We start from the raw sequence: 18,300 nt of genomic DNA, 5'->3' as shown, positions 1-18,300 counted from the left end.
CTGCTCCCTCCTCCCCCAGTTCCTTCAGATTTCCAAATCAGAAGCCCCCGGTTCAGCCCTGCGGTGAGCGGCTACCCACGGGTCTGCCCGTCTCCGATGCTGAGCTCGTGCGCGCCTGTCCCTGCGTGCAGCCTTCCTGTCAGCGGTGTTCCGGCGTGCTTTAAAAGGAGTAGCCTGGGACTCGTGTAAAAAATACCAGGACCTCCTTCCTTAGGATTTAAAATAAAATCTGTTCTGAAGAGAGAAACCAGCCTTCTCCTAATGAGAGATCCGTGGCCCTGGATCATGCCGTGAGGCTGCTTGCCTTCCCCACAGCCAGTGGCTGCTTTTACGTTCTTGTCTTGACATGCAGACTGCAGCCCCGGGTCCCCAAGGGCAGTTAACTTTGTAACAAAATGAGCCTTTTGCCTTTCTGCTCATTTACTAATGTGACAGAATCCTGGTTCTCACGCCCAGCTGAGCAAAAATCCTTGCTTTAAATGGTTTTAATGTTTTCTGTCCGGATCTTTCCAGCAAGGGGTCAAGTCTCAGGACTTTTCTGACACATTGGATCGTTTCCTCTCTTTTCATTCCTAAGCAGGATTTCATCTCTAGCTCTAGGCGGTCCCTCAAAAAGCTCTCAAACTTACTCCAAATAACGACAGAATCGTGGCTACTGTATGTGGCCTCTGTAGTCCAAAGCTCCCACTGTGGGCAGTTCCAACATGCCTTACATGGTCCTTGGCCAACCCTCCAACCCACAGCATTCTCCCCGTTCTACGTGAGGCCGCTGAGATCAGTGGCTTGCCCCAGTCTCGATTGCTTCCTTGGCCTGACTCATTCATTCATTCATCTGCAACGCTTCGCAGCTTGGGTGGGGGAGAGCTGCGTTGACCACCGTCTCCGCCACAGCCGGGCGCATGAGTTTTTAACCTTGTCACACTTTCTGCCTTGTCACTTTCCACCGAGCCGGGGAATGCGAAAATCTCGAGACACCACGTGTGTAGCTCTACGCATGTCAGTCAGTCATGCGTGGTCGCAGGTGAAGTAGACGTCATGTGACTTCAGAAAATTGTGTTTGGCACAACGCAAGCAGGACTCCCGGGCGGAGATAACGGTGTGTTCTCAAAACTCCTTGTGTTTCTGCAGCTGATGAAGGGAGCGAGGAGGGAATCGAAAGGACGTGTGACACCCTGCTCATGTGCATTGTCACCGTGCTGAACCAGGGCCTCAGGAACGGCGGCGGAGTGGGGGACGTGCTGAGACGGCCATCGAAAGACGTGAGCAAGACGAGAGGGTTTAGTTTAAGAAGCCCATGACTATTTCCTTCCCCGCCTCTGTCCCTCCCTCCATGCCCTCCCTCCATGTCCTCCCTCCCTGCTTCCCTCCCTCCCTTCCTGAACTGGGGAATCACACCCATCAACACGACGTGTCCCCAGCCCTCGTTTTACTTTTCAAACCTTGAGATTAGGACTTTCACTGCATTGCCCAGGCTGGCCCTGAACTCAACTCTGTAGCCCCAGGCTGGCCCTGAAGTTGCTGCTCTTCTGCCTCCGCCTCCCTGTGACAGGCCCATAGCACGCAGGCCTGGTTTCTTTCCTGTTGTCTTCCTTACCAGTATTTACGGGATGGTTTTGGCATTTCGGGGCAATGGTGTCACTTGCTTCTAAAGATGTAATGGTGGCTGTAAGATCAGTTAGTTTGCACAGTGGAATTGCATGGGGTCAGAGGTGAACTAAAAGCCTGTGGATGCCAGCTGGGCTCCAGTCTGAGCTGCACATTGTGTCACAGCAGCAAAACCACGGCCACAAACTCCATAGGAGCCCACTGTCAAACAGGACACAGCAGCCCTTGTCCGCAGAGTCCCCCAGGTGCAAGGATTCGCTCCGCCTCTGCCTAGGAAGAGCCTCCGTTATTTACCATGATGAGTATGAAGTGTGGACAACTCCTGACAGAATCTCACAGCTTAAAACGGCAAAGTGAGAACATTTCTCAGTAACCGTAAATGCTGAGTCACCAAACTGGAAGCATACGCTGTTTTCTTCTTCTTTGGCGGCTGGTCTGTTAGATAATGTCCAGCCATCTTGCTAATGAGCTCAGCTCGCATACAAACAGCCGGATCCCATGGTCTCTGGTGTGAGCTTTAACACCCCAGACCAAAGTAGGTTTTCATGAGATGTGTGCATTTGACCTCGTCAGAACGAGGGCAGAACCTACTGCAGAAGCTTGAGGGGTCACCAGGTTTTCCTCAGCTGGCCTTGGGATCGTGCTTGACTCCCTTTCACTTGGTGTCTGGGAGAGGCTTTTCTCACTGACATGACTAGGCGCCCAGCAAAAGCAAACTAAGGAAAGAAAGGCTCATTTTGGCTCACAGGTCTGTGGGATTATTCTGTCATCCTGGGAGAGACACAACTTCAGTCAGAGACAGTGTGGCGGAAGGCCCGGAAGCCAGCTGGCACATGGCTTCCACCCTCAGGAAGCAGCGAGTGAGCAGGGGGACAGGGTCTGGTTCGTAAGGCCTCAAGGCCCGCCCCCGGTGACTCACTTCCTTTGGTGACTCACTCACTTCCTCTGGTGACGAGGTTCCACAACCTCCCCAAAGCAGCACCGCCGGATGAGGACCAAGTGTCCAAATCGAATGAGCCCATGCAGACACTTCACACCCCTTGCTGTTAAAGCACACGAGAAAGTGTCTTCCCGCTGGAGGGAGAAATGGGAGACTTCTGAGAGTAGGCTTCAGGCGTTCCCTCGGCTGGAGGGAAAATAAGGGCAGAGAGAGGTTTCGCATCTCTAAGCTGGGCTACCGTCTGTGCTCACTCAGAGGACACCTCTTGGGTGTATCTACCTGCTTTATGCTGGACCGTGTGCTACGGCTGTGAAGTATGTTGCGTGTCCCATGAGTGTTTCGCTCTTCCGTTGCAGGAGCCCCTGTTTGCCGCCCGCGTGGTCTACGACCTCCTCTTCTTCTTCATCGTCATCATCATCGTTCTTAACCTGATCTTTGGTGTGATCATCGACACCTTTGCTGACCTCAGGAGTGAGAAGCAGAAGAAAGAAGAGATCCTCAAGACGACCTGCTTCATCTGCGGTAGGCGCCCCCCTCCACCCCCGTGCTACGACGAGGGATGGGCAAAATCGCCCCCAAGATAACGGATGGACAAACTGCTCAGCGGGAAGGAGGGATGAGAATGAGTCTCATTTTTCAAATTTTAGGGAAAATGATTTTAGTGGGAAGGCTGGACAAAGTTCAGGTTACATAATGCCACATGAGACTGACATTCTCTGCTTCCATAAATAGATGCAAGAACCCCCCCCCCCCAAACTCCTCTACCGTTAGTTCTGCAATTCGTACAGTCCTCTGACTGTAGAGTGAGCCGCCAGATGCCAGGAGGCTCTCCCAACTGGCAGATGGGTTTTTAGTCACAATAGCATATTGAGTGTATGTATTTCAGAGTGACTTTTTATTTTGCTAGATTACGAGTCCAAAGATTCCACTCATTGGCATCACCATTTTAGATTCGAAATTAGGCGTTGTCCCAGGGTTACAGCTACACACATATATATGACATGCCCATCACAGACCATACAGCTGCTATAGAACATGCCACACACACACACACACACACACACACACACACACACGCCATACACATACCATACCCCACACACCCACACCACACACAACATACCACAGGCTGTATACATACACACACACACACACACACACACACACACGCCATACACCTACCACACTACCACACCACACACAATGTACCACAGGCTGCATACACACACACACACACACACACACACACACACACACACCACTCTGCACATGTGCGCACACACACCCCCTTTCTTCTGCCCCATAATCATGAGCCAACTTCTCCTTCACGGTCGTCTTCTCTCAAACCCTCCCCCTTCTCTACCCATCAGCTCTCTCTGGCTTCACTGGCCACCGAGATCCCTACTCTGAACCCTGGACTCTCACTCACCCCTCTATTCTCCTGTGCTCTGGTCTTCACCACGGTGTCACACAATCAGACTTAAATCAGGGCTTCGGTACAGCCTGTTCTGTGCCTGCCTTGGCATTCTTCTCGGAGGCTCTTCCAAGCTGGAGGTGTACCTGGGAAGGATGTGTAATAATACCCATGCTCTGGGGGAGAATGTCCATTAATTGTGACCTGCTTGAGTACTCATGATACGTGCTCAGACAGACAGACAGACAGACAGACAGACACACACACACACACACACACACACACTGATCTCTTGTGTATCAAGGGAAGTAACAGAGATGATTCTGGGTTACTGAAGGGTAGTAAGAGGACAGACACTTCTGCAGGCCAGGTTGGGGAGCAGTAACAGCCAACGTGTTTCCTAGGGCGAACGGCACAGAGCTGATGATCGAGGACAAAGGGCATTAGTTAACTGCTGAGCAGCCAGGACCAGGGGCGGCATAGAAACAGTATCGGCACAGCCTGGGGCTGGCTCACCTTGAGTGTCACCGTAACCAAACACCGCTGCTTACCGGATGAAAGGTCCATTCAGGGTTCCGGTTTGAAGGTTTAGGCCACCATGGCAGGGCAGGGATGGTGGTGAGAGAGCCTCTCAGCTCTGGCAGTAGGAGCGCGAGGCCGCTTGTCCCGGAGGCCGGTCGGGAGGGAAATGGAGATGAGCTACACACCTGGAGGCCTGCTGCCCTAGTGTCTGGTCTCTCCAGCTGGGCCGCTTCCCCAGGTTCTCAGGCCACTAAAAGCACCGCCAGCTGGGTCCCAAGCACTAAAGCATGTGCTACAGGGCTTCCCTGCAGACACCATAGCAGAGGGCCAGTGTCGTTGCTGTGAGTCTTGGCGTAGCTGGGAAAGCATTGGGTCTACGTTTAACTTATGTGTGTGCGTGTGTGCGTGCGTGCATGCATGTATGTATATATGTATGTATGTGCACCAGAGGCCAGAGTTGTGGACAATTGTGAGCCACTATAGAGGTGCTGGGAACCAGACCCAGGTCCTCTGTAAGACCAGCAAGTGCTCTTAACCACGGAGCTATCTCTCCAGCTCCAGAGCTTTGAAATGCTGATGGTTGGGAATGGAGATGAGAGACAGCTGGGTGGGCAGGTGATACCAAGTGGCCGAGTATGGGGAGGTGAGGTATGCATACCCCGAATTGACCTGGGGCGTACTGGACTTGAGAGTCAGCGTGTCTTCTCTGCAGACAGTGGCAGGCAGCCCCCAGCCCACAGACTCTAGTAAGATCTGGAGCTTGAAGGACGGCTGCCTGGTCAGACACGGGACAAGCGGAGTGTAAGCAGGAAGCCTCCCACGGAGAGTCAGGGGGAAGAGTACATGGGTGACGAGGGTGTGAGGAAGCTGGGGGGGATGGCAGGGGCATCTGGGAGTGTGTGCGCACTCCACACTGCTGGCTCCAGCATGGTGGGCCATGCTGTTGCTGCTGAGGCCAGCGGGGCAGATGGACGCTGGCCTGTCTCGGGGAGGACTCAGCAGGCCACTTCTGGCCCCTGGATTCGCATCAGTACCTGTTGCTTTCCTGAGCAGCCCTTTGGTGTTCCTCCAGGAGGGCAGCCCAGACCGAAGCAATTCCAGAAAAGGAATGGACGAGCCAAGCTGTGCAAAGAAAGGCATGGTTGACTCCAAGAACCTAGTGGGAGTCCCTCCCTGGGCGGCTCTGGGCAGATCCAGGTGGAGGGTAGTCTCCTGAGCCTGGTGTCATGGCGCCAAGAAACCTGTGCCCGTGAGCTAAGGCGAAAGTGCTTCAGGGGTTCCTCAGGTCCTGTGCATCGTGGCAGACTCCCCAAGTCTTCTTCTTATGAGGGTGGCGTAGTTGTTGACAAAAGCATGGAGAAGAGAGCTTACTTCTGCCACTCAGCGTGAAGAGAAGCAAGTGCTCTGAGATCTGCACTGTTTCTGTGTCTTCATGGCTGGTGACATTGTCTCTCTTCTTCCTCCTCCCCCTTCCTCATAGTCCTATGTAAGTACACATACACACACACACACACGCACACACACACACACACACACACACACACACACACACAATTTGTGGCCAGAGCAAGGCAGACTAGTAACATGAATGGAAGACCCTTATCATTTGGTTCGGTTTTGTCACTTGGGAAGACCCTTGTCCTTTGGCTCTGTCACTTGGGAAGACCCTTGTCCTTTGGCTCTGTCACTTGGGGTGCTCTGGTGGTTTACAGAGCGGGCTGCCCAGTGCAGAGCCCAGATTTGCTAGAAGAAAGCTAAGGCCAAATACGAACCTGTTGTTCATGTCTAGACTGGATGAGGGAAAATGAGGTTGGGTTGAAGCAACCAAAGAGATGTCGTGGGACCGCTCAGGAGTGTGGAGAAGAAACATGTCTGGACACCTGAAGGAATGCTTCTTCAGTCCTAGGAGAGAACTAGACCTGTGCATTTTGGAGGGGGGGGGGAAACCCAAAAACAAAATGCTCTAATTTCTCTTCTTTGTGGGACACACATCACTGTTTTCACTTGTTCACAGTGAATTGTTTGCATATCGCCTCCCAAAGGACAGCCCTCTTTCTTCATATGTGTCTTTGGCGCTCAGTGATGTCCCGTTCCTTCATACCAGCTCTCTAGAAAAGAGGGTTTGATTTTACATTGACCCCCATCCCTCTATCCCCTCCCCCCTCCCCCATCCCCCGACACTGTCTCACCACACTTTTCTTCCAAGCCCGTTTAACCCCACTTTTGCGGAGTGTACATCACCAGCACCATACCCCCCAGGCTTCTTTTTCAATCCGTGTTTACTAGACAGAAAGCTGGCGCAGCCTCCTGGAAGCCACATGGACCCAGCCCCAAGCCAGGGCCCGTCTTCTCTGCCTTCCTCCGCTCAACTCCAGACACTGGCTGGCGTACGGTAGCCACAGACGCGCAGCTCTGCCTTCAGTAATCAGGACTGGAAGCTCTTCCTCACGTCTGCTCTCTCCATCCAACACTCCAGCCACCCTGGGCTGATGGGTCTGCTTCCACAGGTTCTTACTACACATCCTGTCACAAATTCTCACAGCCACACGTGGGCCTGCTCAGCACTGCTGCTGGACTGGCTTGCCCAGTGCAGAAGCCCTCGGTACCATGGTACCATCCATTACTGTAACCTTCTCATTTTCCTGGCAATAAGATACTTTACAATCCAGACCCCTCTTCTTTCTTCTCCCCTTCTTCTCCCCCTCCTCCTCTTCTCCCATTCCACTTCCTCCCATTCTTTAGTGTGTTCTCATCCAATTTATGTTTCAAATCCCAGTCCAAGTGCATTTCCCGCCATTCACATCCTGGACACTGTATTCACAGTAGTGAAGGAATGTTCTGGGTGAAACACCCAACCCCTGTGAGCCATAGAACTCATCCCGTCTCTGAGGCCCAGTCCCAATGCTAGGATTCATGAACCCTTGTTCAGGCTCACTCAGAAGGATAAACATGGGTGCTCCTGAACGGCTGCCATCACACCATGGGTGCTCAGTGATATCTGTTTGTGTCTGCCTGGTGCCGTGCACCCTCACACCGTAGAAAGCGTGAGAAGCCCCTAGCCAGGTAGACACCACCTTCCACAGACCCATGCCCTGGTGATAGAGCCTTGGCCAAGGCTTCTTGCCCTGAGCTTCTCTTTGCTTCTCTGGAATGAGGAGAGCCTGCGGCCGTGCTTTGAGGCTGTGGTAGCCGTAATCAAGATCTTGTTTATAAAATTCCCTACTGCTGTGCAAAGGTGAAGCTAGCCGTTCTTCTTCAGGAGAGGTAGACCCACGTACGTACGTACGTACTAGCCGTTTTTATGCTTCCATGCCTTATGGGGCTCACTCATCAGTGTTTGTAAATGAGTGGCAGTGAATCAACCCCACATCCTCATTGTCCCCACACTTACATGGCTTGTCAGGTACACAGGGAAGGTTAGAATGATCAACACTGAGTTCATCTGCACTTCATATCAAAACCCAGATGTGGGCTGGGGAGATGGTTCAGTGAAGTGCTGGCCACCAAGCGTGAAGGCCTGAGCTCAGATGTCCACACCCACGTGGAAAGCTGGGCACGGCGGTGTGAGCCTGTGTCTCGCTGGCCATCCAGATGTCCATACCCCCGTGTAACGTGTGAGCCTGTCATCTTTAGGAGGTGGGACAGGCTTAACTGGTGCTCACTGGCCACTCACTTAGCACTCAAACAAAGTAGAGAAGTTCTTGAGAAAACTTGACATCTACCTCTGGCCTCCACACGCATGAGTGCACATGTATGCAGCACACGAGGACACAGACAAAACCTGGGTCTGCTGACTACAGATGGTTCCAAATTTTGCCACAGACTTAGTGTTGTCTCAGTGACATGACACCCCAAGGCACAGATGACACACCCGGAGGCTCAGGGTGATGCCAAATCAAGTCTATATTGATATTTCTGGAAGCTTCACACTTATTCAAATGACTGAAGGTCTGTTTGGTAACTTAAGCTCAGAGTAAGTCTAAACACAATTTTCTGTATTATTATTATTATTATTAGTAGTAGTAGTAGTAGTAGTAGTGGTAGAATAACACGAAGTAGAGCAAATCCATGTGCACATCTAAAATAAAATTGAAACTTTGAAAAATGTGGGCTGGGGGTCTATAGCTGAGCGAAGTGATTGATGTCTGCTCATGGCAAAGGGTTGGGAGCACAGGGAATCCGCCATCTGGCTGTGTCTGGGTGGCGCCAAAGGCTGAGCTGGGTCTTGGAGAAGAAGCACCTGCAAGGCAGAAGAGAGGCAGCAGGAGACAGTCTTTCTCGGAACGTGGAGGGTTTGGAGGGTGAGAGACAGGCCCACACAGAGGTCAGCACAGGAATCTGAGGGTGGCTTCAAGTGCCCGCCCACAGGACATCCCAATTGTTATCAGAGGTGGAAAGGGGGCCAGGGAAACAGCTTTTCAATGAGCTAAGTTGGATAAGTGTGGCACCGGCACCTCAAGCAAGTCCGAGTATCAGGAAAAGAAAGACAAGACGTCCAGCTGTTTGTACTAAGAGAATGCATGTGCTGCCTTTATTGCCAAGAGAGAGAGAGAGAGAGAGAAACAGAGACAGAGACAGAGACAGACAGAGACAGAGAGAGACAGAGACACAGAGACACAGAGACTGTGTGTGTGTGTGTGTGTGTGTGTGTGTCTTTATTGCAAGTGCTAAGAGGTCACTCTCTCTTGTAGGAAAGAGCAGTCTTATACACAGGTTTACAGCACAGTGGGAAAACCCCAGGTAGAAGAGAGCATGTTTTCCTTGTGCTAGATGTTGATGTCAGTGGGGCAAGGCCGGGGCTGTAAGCCACGACTAGAAAACAGGAAGCACTTGGACTGGAAAACAGGTTGCACTTGTAGGCTGACCATCAACTCACAGAGACCCGGTGGGGCGGGAGCCCAGCCAACAAGCCCAGCTAGCCCTGTAGAGTTCTCTAGCTGGCAGCTAGATATGGGAGTGAACTTGGTGATGAAGGTCTGTCTTGGAGGGACTGATTCAGGAGCCACCAGTGTGGTGATGGTTATCTTTGGACGTGAATGCCATGCTCCGGAGAGCAAGAGCCTATGAGCATGAAGTCGACATGACAACCCCCACCCATTGTACAGTCTCCTCCATTGTCCTGGCTCCTTGCCCTCTCCATCAGCCCTTCTTACTGCCCCCCAAGTTCTGCCCCAAGAACTCTTCAAGCATAGTTCTGAACCTGTTGTTTCCACCCAGGAGTCCACAGCACAAAAGGAAAACGCCATATATTTGAGTTTAAAGCTCTCTGGATTTTTCCCAGTGCACACCCCATTTTCTATTTTGGGCATCACAGTAGAGGGGTGACCATTTCCACCCCGGGCCACCCACACTCATCTCTAGCTTTGCCACGGTGAGGCCTCCGCCCATGTGGACCTTTAGAGTCAGGAGTGGCTCTATTCAGTGCTGACTGATTCTTCCCCTAACTACAGGGGTTAGCTTGAATCATTCTGCCTCTATTTCCTGGTGTGGATAAACGTCATGTTGGATGGTAGGGTATGTAAACACCTTTGCAGTCGTCAGCAGAAATAAATGCCCAATAAAACCCAGGTGGCATTTACAAGCGTTTACCTCTCTTCCTCTTGCTGAAGTCGTCTTCTGAGTGTCTGTAAAGCTGTGTGCCTCCCTGAAACCTTTTGTCGTCTGTCTTCCTCTCTGCTCCCCTGGCCACACATGCTGCTCCAGAACATTGCACGTGTTACCTGGTCCCGCTACCATGTTCTAGGTTGAGTGGCGATGGTATCAGAGCTCTAATACTCTATTGCTTTGCAAACGGGGGGGGGGGGGGAGGCTTGAGTTTAATTCTGGGGAATTTAGCTTTAGTACTCTTGTTTTTAAATTAATAGCTCTATTGTGATGCAATCCACACATCCTTAAAACTCACCCACTTAAGGCCTGCAGTGCAGTGCCTGTGACTGTTCAGAATCGGGTACGCAACTCTATGACCCATTTCAGGACAGATTTACTGCCCCTTCCCATAACACACGCCATGACATCCATCATGCTCTCAGCAGCCTCTCTGCGCCCTGGCCGACAGCTCATGTGCCCTCCGCCTCTGTACATTTTCCTGTTTTGAAGATTCAATCAAGATATCCGGTCTTTATGGCTAGCCTGATGCTTGCAAGGCTCCTGTCTGTGGTGTTTGCTTCTTTTTTTTTTATGACTGACAAGGCTGTCTGACTAAGCAACCTGCAGGAGGAAGGATTTCCTGTGGCTCACAGTTCAGGAGATACAGTCCATCATGGCAGTGAGGTATGGCAGTGGGCCAGCTCCTAGGAGTCCATGGTGCTCACATATCAGTGGATTGGAAAGAGAAGGTGAATGTCAGTGCTCACCGGGCCCTCCCCTCCCCCTCCCCTTCCCCCTCCCCCTCCCCCACCCCTTTATTCACTCCAGGTCTCAGGCCCATAGGATGGCACCTCTCACATTCAGGGTGTTCCTTCCTTCCTCAGCTAACCCTCCCAGGAGGCCAACCCCACAACACACACAAAAATGTGTGTCTCACTAATGCCTGAGACTTTATTTTGTGTGTGCATGCATGCATGCGTGCCTGCGTGCGTGTGTGTGTGTGTGTGTGTGTGTGTGTGTGTGTGTGTGTGTGTGTGTGTGGTTTGTGTGCCCTCCATGAGAATCACATGGTCATCAGAGGCCAGAAGAGGGCATCAGATCCACTGGGCCTGGCGGTACAGGCAGTTGGAAGCTGCCATGTGGTCCTCTGCAAGAGCCCTGAGTGCTCTTAACCACTAAGATATCTTTCCCAGCTCCCCAGCCTTCCATGAATTCAATCAGATTGAAAATCAGAATTAGCCCTCACGCCACGCAATACCACGCAGTAGTGCTGCAGCCCATCTGTTGAACAGGGATTGTTCTATCGGATGCTGAGACCATCTTCTTTCTGCTCATCACAGGTGGGCACTGGGGTGTTTTGTCAACTTTGGGGTGGCAGGGACTGTGCTGTGGTGAACCTCCTGGCGCAAGTTGCTGTGTGCACGTACATTCCTCCTTCGTGTGCACCTGGGCGTGATCTCCTGAGTCATGCTGCGACGGTGCGGAATCTGTAGAAATGGCTTGTTTTACAAAGCTGCCGCCCTGTTTTACGTTTCCTTTAGTAGCCCGAGGTGTCCAGTAAAACCACACCCTCCCCACACTGTGGTCATCTGCTTTCAACTTTAGTGGAAGTACATTTTACTACCGAGTACTCGTAACTCATCCAATCTCGGTTTTATTGGGTGTCAACCGTGTGTCAGACGCAGTTGTAAACTGTTAGGGCTGTGGTGAAGAACAGAGGCACAGATATCTGTAGTCAGGAAAGCACGGTGAGTAAGAGATATCACGTCAGACTTGGTAGCACGTGCCTATAACCCCCACAGTCAGGAAACAGATGCATTAAGAGCCCATACTGAAGCCAACCCTTTTTTCATAGCAAGTTCCGAGCCAGCCAGGGCTAAATAGTGAGGCACTGTCTCAAAAACACAGAATAAGACAAGAAAGCGGTGAGTGTAGGTGTGTGCGGATCCCCGGGGGAGCACATTTCTTCCTCCAGTGCTGGCCTCCAGCAGGCTCTCCCTGGCAGGTGTGGCTACTCTGTTACCTCGGAGTTGGGATCCAGCATAATTTTACAATTTTCCACACTGTGTTGTCAGTCTGATAGAAAGCAATGAACATAGTAAGGAGGGGGTATAGTGACAAATGGTTCAGAGGGCCAGGAAATGGCAAGGGACTGTCTGTGTGCTGGACACTGTGTCACCAATGGGGAGGGACTGTCTGTGTGCTGGACACTGTGTCACCAAGGAAGGACTGTCTGTGTGCTGGACACCGTGTCACCAACGGGGAAGGACTGTCTGTGTGCTGGACACTGTGTCATCAACAGGGAGGGACTGTCTGTGTGCTGGACACCGTGCCACTGTAAGTCACCTGCCAATCAGAGTTTAGCAGAAACTTCCATGAATGAGATAGCCAAGGGCACAGCAGCGTTCTGTGGCCAGGGGAAATGCCTAGCCATGGTCCCTGATGGAGGAATCTGTTTATGGAATAGCAAAGACACCAGTGTGGCTGCTTATGCACCCTCAGGGGGAGGTGAGGAGGTAAGGTCAGAGCAGCAATGGAGCCAGGACACATTTGAATTAGCACATAAATGTTGTATGAGACACAGACCATCTAAATTATTATTCCCTGTGTTTAAATTTTTCTTCCCTATAAATGAACACCTGGCATACTCTTATGTAAGGAGGTGGGGTTTACTTGGGCTCCTACTCCAGAAAATACAGAGGAAACACCTCATGGCAGGCAGGACATATGCAGGGACCATGTCCTGCCTGTGTCACAGGGCGAGGGAGGCTGCTGGTGCACATCTTAGTTAGATAAGGAAGTAGGAAACAGAAGGCTGGCACTCAGCTGCCCGCTGCCCTCCTGACGCTGTCCTTTTTGTCTGACCGGTGGGATGGTGTCTCCCACACTCAAAGAAGGTTTCCCCCATCAGTCAGCGGTTCTGGAAACAGCCTCATGGACACAACCCAACCTATTCCTGAGGCATTACTCAATCCAATCAGAAATTCTGGAGCTGGAGAGATAATTTCAACGGCCAAGGTTTCAAGCCTGAGACCTGAGTTCAGAACTCAGCATCCCCACATGAAAAGCCGGGCACAGCCACACACAGGTTTGTTAACCCCAGCCCCATAGAGACAGAGACATGAGCATCTCTGGCTTGCTAGCTGCCAGTTTGTCTCCAGCTTCAAATACGAGAACCTGTCTCAAGTGAACAGGTCAGAGAGAGGCAGACTAGGAGTCCCAAACCCCGCCCGCCCACACGCACTATCATCCACCGTCTACACGGAATTCAGCTGTCGCTAGACATCTGTATTTTAACATCTGCATTTTATCTAATATTATGTAAGCCCTTTCTACGGGCTATTATTGTGAGGTGCTGCTGTGAGGGCCACAGCCAAGCAGAGTCTCCACATTGTCCAGGTTTTCCAAGAGTCACTCTAGCTTCTCTGCTGCTGGGAGGAGGGCACAGGTGGACGCAGGCAGGCGTGGGCAGCTAATGAGATCATCCCCACATACGGGAAGGCAGTAGCACAGACCACAGCATCAGCAGAGGAGGAGTTCAACACACACACACACACACACACACACACACACACGCACGCACATACACTCACACACACTCACGCACACATGCACATACACTCACACACACTCACATACACTCACACACACACACACACACACACACACACACAAACACATGGATGTGTGTTGGAGGAAGAGAGAAATTGAGAAATTTCAATGTGGATCGGGTATGGCATGTGAGAGGCAGAGAAAAACCGAGGATAGCTCCCGGGATAATGACTTGGACAACAACGCTGGAGTAGCCACCAAGTAAAGATAAAGACCGGGAGGCCGTGGAGGGAGCACTGGAGCTCATGTCAGACACGCTGGATGGACGATTGGTCAAATGAGACGAGGTACAATCACCAGGGGGCTGTATTTTATAGCGTTTTCATTTAAAAAATCCATGAACATAATTTAAAAAGTCAACCCATCACTGGGGACAGATATTTTTTAAATGTATTTGTTTTGTAACATGTTTAAAGGTTTTTCATGTCTGAGTGAGTGACCTTTGAAATGTGCACAGGGAAGGAGCAGCCAGGGTTGGAATTCAGTTTCCTGGTGTCTTCTCCGCTGTCTGAACAGCAAAGACAGACTAAAGGGTGACATCCTGTCTCCCACACCAATAAGAGCCGCTTTCCCATAGATGTTTCTCTTCATCTCCATTCACTTTCTTCATAAGCTCCTCACTTCAAGAGAAAAGTCTGACCGCTCAAACCCTCCCCACAGTCCCTCAAAGAGGACAGTAAGCAGTGCACCTCCATGGCCTCTGCATCAGCTCCTGCCTCCAGGTCCCTGCCCTGTTTGAGTTCCTCTGACTTCCTTCGTTGGTGGTCTATGATGTAGGAGTACACGCCAAACAAACCCTTTCCTTCCCAGTTTCCTTTTAGTCGTGGAAGCAATAGGGTTTCTAAGTAGGATATAAATCGGTGCCAGGATAGTGGGGTACCGCTGTCACAGACAGACCTGGCCTTGTGTTTGCGGGAGGATCGTGGAAGGACTTCGGAACTTGGGGCTATAAAAGCCACTGAGTGTTGAGAGCCCAGTGGGCTGTTCTTCTGCAGGAACTTGGAAGACAAGAAGGTTGGCATCCTTGTGGAAGACTGGCTTGTGACGTTTCAGGGAGAAGTTTAAAGGTTATCAGAGCCATTTGTTACCCTGACTTAAGACGTTCTGGTTCTGGCCAGCTGGGGCTGAAGACTTAGCTGTGATTAACAAGAGGCCAGCACCACTGACGTGAAACCTTTGCTTTGCTGGGACAACTGGAGCTGGTCAGGTGGGGCTGAGAAAACAGCCGTGATGAAGGGGAGACCAGCATCACTGGGGTGAAACCTTCAGGGAAGTGTTTCAGAGAGCACACGGAAGGTTTACTTGCTAATGTAAGAGTCACCCAGGTGTTACTGGTTTTGAAGGCATGAAGGAGTTCGTGGAGAGCAGCTGAGGCTTAGCAGCAGGAGAGGCCTCCCCTGGGGGAGGGGTTGAGAAGAGGCAGCACCAAGGACTCAGGCACTGGGAGTCAGTGAGTGGCAGAGCAGGCTGCAGACTCGTTTATTCAGGAAGTCAGGCCTGCCTTTGTACCCCCTCCCAGGGTCCCATTGGCTCAGGCGCTGACTCTGCTGTGTGTCCTTTACTCATTGGTGTCTCTGGGTCAGGTGTGTCTTCATCAGCGGTTTCTGGGCATAGAGGCAGGCTTGGCTCAGGGAGGAAGTGCCTGCCTCGCATGTGCGTGCTCGTGCTGGCTGGCCTGGGCACCTGAGGCAGGGCGACTGCGGCTTGGGTAGGGCCGGCCACAGTCCCTCCCACACAGAAGAGGCCATTGGTGAAGGTGCAGCCTCGGTGGCAGTGGCAGCCGTAGGATTGGAGTGGTCACGGAGAGAAGTTGAGGCTTGTCACCGTGAAGAGATTCCCCCAGGGAAGGGTATTGGGGGATGTGCAGCCCGGTTGCAGCAGAAGGCCCCAGGAGTTTGGGGACGCCCATGGCCATGTGATGACCATGAAGAAAAGCAGCAGCAGCAACGGGGTGGACCCCAGCTCAGCTGAGGATGGGAGCTGTGTGTGCGGCACGGTGTAGCACTGTAGAAGTGACCCAAGCCCCCGGAAGGAGCCCCCGAGATAGCCATGAACCCCAGACATCGAACGCTGAGTTGTTTACACTATTGGAGTTCGGTCTTGCTTTGATCTGATTGTAACGGTGCTCTGACTCCTCCCTCTTGAAGTAAGAATTTATTTGACTTATTTATTTATTTATTTATTTTATAGGAGCCCGCGGTTTAGAGACTTTTGAGTTTTAAAAGAGACTCCAGGATTTTTTTTAAAGAGGCGTAGCTGTAAGGCTGTGGGATTTTAAGTTTGTGAGATGTTTTTACACTGTGATGTTTATGTTAATGTGTGATCTTGGGGATAAACAAGAAAGGAAAGGCTGTGGCTTTACAAGGATGTTTTCGTGTTGACAAGGGACCAATTGGGCTGCATGGATTTATTTCAGTTTGACACAAGCTGTAGTCATCAGAGAAGAGGGACCCTCAGTTAAGGGGCCTCCATAAGCTGGGGCTGCAGGCAAGTCTGTAAGGAATTTCCTTAATTAGCGACTGATGTGGGAGGTGCCCAGCCCACTGCGGGTGGGGCCATCCCTGGGCCGATGGTCCTGGGGTCTTCGAGAAATCAGGCTGAGCAAGCCATAAGAAACGAGCCAGTTAAGCAGCACCCGTCCACGGCCTCTGCATCAGCTCCTGCCTCCAGGTCCCTGCCCGGCTTGAGTTCCCGTCCTGACCCCCTTCAGTGATGACTAGGACATGGAAGTGTAAGCCACATGAACCCTTTCTCCCCAGACTACTTTCTGCCATGGTGTTTCATCAGGCAGTAGTAGCGCCAACCAGGACGCCTGAGAACTGAAGTGACCATCCCGACCCCAGCGTCCCTGAGTGTCATGAGCCCCGGGGCCCCGAGGAGAGTCCTTGCCCCTGCACAGTGAGCTCAGGGCTGTCCCCGGCTGCCAGTGACTGAAGGCACGACTCCCTCGGCTGCTTTCCTCCAACCCAAGGTCTTGGTGATAGGAAGGAATCTTTCTTTTTTTCCTGCCACAATTAGCCAGCATTCCTTTTACCTGTTGTTTTCTTTCTGAAATCTTTATGTGTGTATGATGGGGAAGTCCTGTGTATATATGTCAATAAAGACTGTTGGTCAATAGGGAAGCAAGATAGGTGGGACTAGAAGTCAAGAAGGATTCTGGGAAAGAGAGGCAGAGAGTCACGATATAGCCCCCAGAGGAGTAAAATGTCCAGACCCTTTCTCTGGTAGAAGAAATACTTAGGTTAACAATTATGGAGTAAATACTTGAGTCAGAGCTAGCCAGTAAGAAACCAAGCAAACGGGCAACAGCTTCATAATTAATACAGCCTCCTGTGTGTTCATTTGGGACTGATGCAGCTCTGGAACCAGGCTGGTGGGAAGACTTCACTCTACATGTGTATGCATGTGTGTGTATGCATGTGTGTGCACCAGCCTGTGTTAAGTGCCACGGTCCACACATGTGGAGACCAGAGGACAACTTTGGAGTCACTTCTTGCCTTCTGCCTTCTTTCGAGGCAGGGTCTCTACCTCTCCCTCTCCCTCTCTCCCTCTCCCTCTCTCCCTCTCCCTCCCTCTCTCCCTCCCTCTCTCCCTCCCTCTCTCCCTCCCTCTCTCTCTCCCTCCCTCCTCTCTCCCTCCCTCTCTCCCTCCCTCTCCCCCTCTCTCTCTCTCTCTCTCTCCCTCTCCCTCTCTCCCTCCCTCCCTCCCTCCCTCCCTCCCTCCCTCCCTCTCTCTCTCTCTCTCTCTCTCTCTGATGCCTGTCAGCTTCCAGGCAATTCTCCCCTTCTCTGCTTCCCACCGTGCAGTAGGAACGTTAGGGTGTCAGGTGTGCTCCACGGAACCGGGCCTTCCGGGAACTCCAGGAATCAAACGCAGATCACCTCACTTCTATGCAAAGGCTTTTCCTGCTGAGCCATATCTCCTTTTCTGGAGCAACTGCCACCGTCTCTTTCTGTTACACTTCTGGCCTGGTTGAATTTGACAGTTCTGACGTGACTACGTTTAAGATTACCTGCAACTCTGACCTCTTTTAATAGAACCTGTACATTCCCAACGATCAAGGGGAGGAAAATAAATGATATCTGGGAGTGAGTCTATGAACCACAGCCTCTTTTCTCTAGAGCTTTTCTGTATTGCTGTTTTTTAATCATAAAGGTATTTTAAAGTGCCGCACTCTCCCAGAAAGCAGGTTTGTTGTTGATTTTTTTAATAACGGTCATTTTCATCATGTGAAGAAGTCCTGATTAACGGAAAATTTACATACTCAGTGTTTCCTGTGTTTGCAGGCCTGGAAAGGGACAAGTTTGACAACAAGACAGTCTCCTTTGAGGAACACATCAAATCAGAGCACAACATGTGGCATTACTTGTATTTCATCGTCCTGGTGAAGGTGAAGGACCCGACGGAGTACACAGGACCCGAGAGCTACGTAGCTCAGATGATCACCGTGAGTAAGGCTGCCTCAGCCGGTCCTGATCCTCTAACTGTGATGGTACCGGAGGCCTTCGGTGTCCATCTCTCCCCTGCCCTCCTCTTAGGTGACAGATGTTCTAGCTCTGGGTTTGTTTTGTGTGTGTGTGTGTGTGTGTGTGTGCAAGCCTTTAAAGAGGCTTGTCAGTCG

At 51.5% G+C, this 18,300-nt stretch overlaps 1 protein-coding gene across 1 annotated transcript in view; it reads left to right on the top strand.

The window, feature by feature from the left end:
• The window catches only part of Itpr2 (inositol 1,4,5-trisphosphate receptor type 2), a 394,738-nt gene that overhangs the window by 337,429 nt on the left and 39,009 nt on the right, over nucleotides 1-18,300 (top strand). Inside the window, exons 53-55 of the mRNA XM_040743610.1 lie at nucleotides 1,129-1,259; nucleotides 2,902-3,067; nucleotides 17,966-18,126. Of these exons, the coding sequence (XP_040599544.1) occupies nucleotides 1,129-1,259; nucleotides 2,902-3,067; nucleotides 17,966-18,126 (458 nt within the window). The remainder of the gene's footprint in view (nucleotides 1-1,128; nucleotides 1,260-2,901; nucleotides 3,068-17,965; nucleotides 18,127-18,300) is intronic.

The sequence above is a fragment of the Mesocricetus auratus genome, unplaced genomic scaffold, assembly GCF_017639785.1.
Source record: "Mesocricetus auratus isolate SY011 unplaced genomic scaffold, BCM_Maur_2.0 Super-Scaffold_100001, whole genome shotgun sequence".
NCBI classification, from domain to species: Eukaryota; Metazoa; Chordata; class Mammalia; order Rodentia; family Cricetidae; genus Mesocricetus; species Mesocricetus auratus.
Note: the sequence above shows the minus strand (reverse complement) of the source record. Positions and strands in the feature narration are given on the sequence as shown.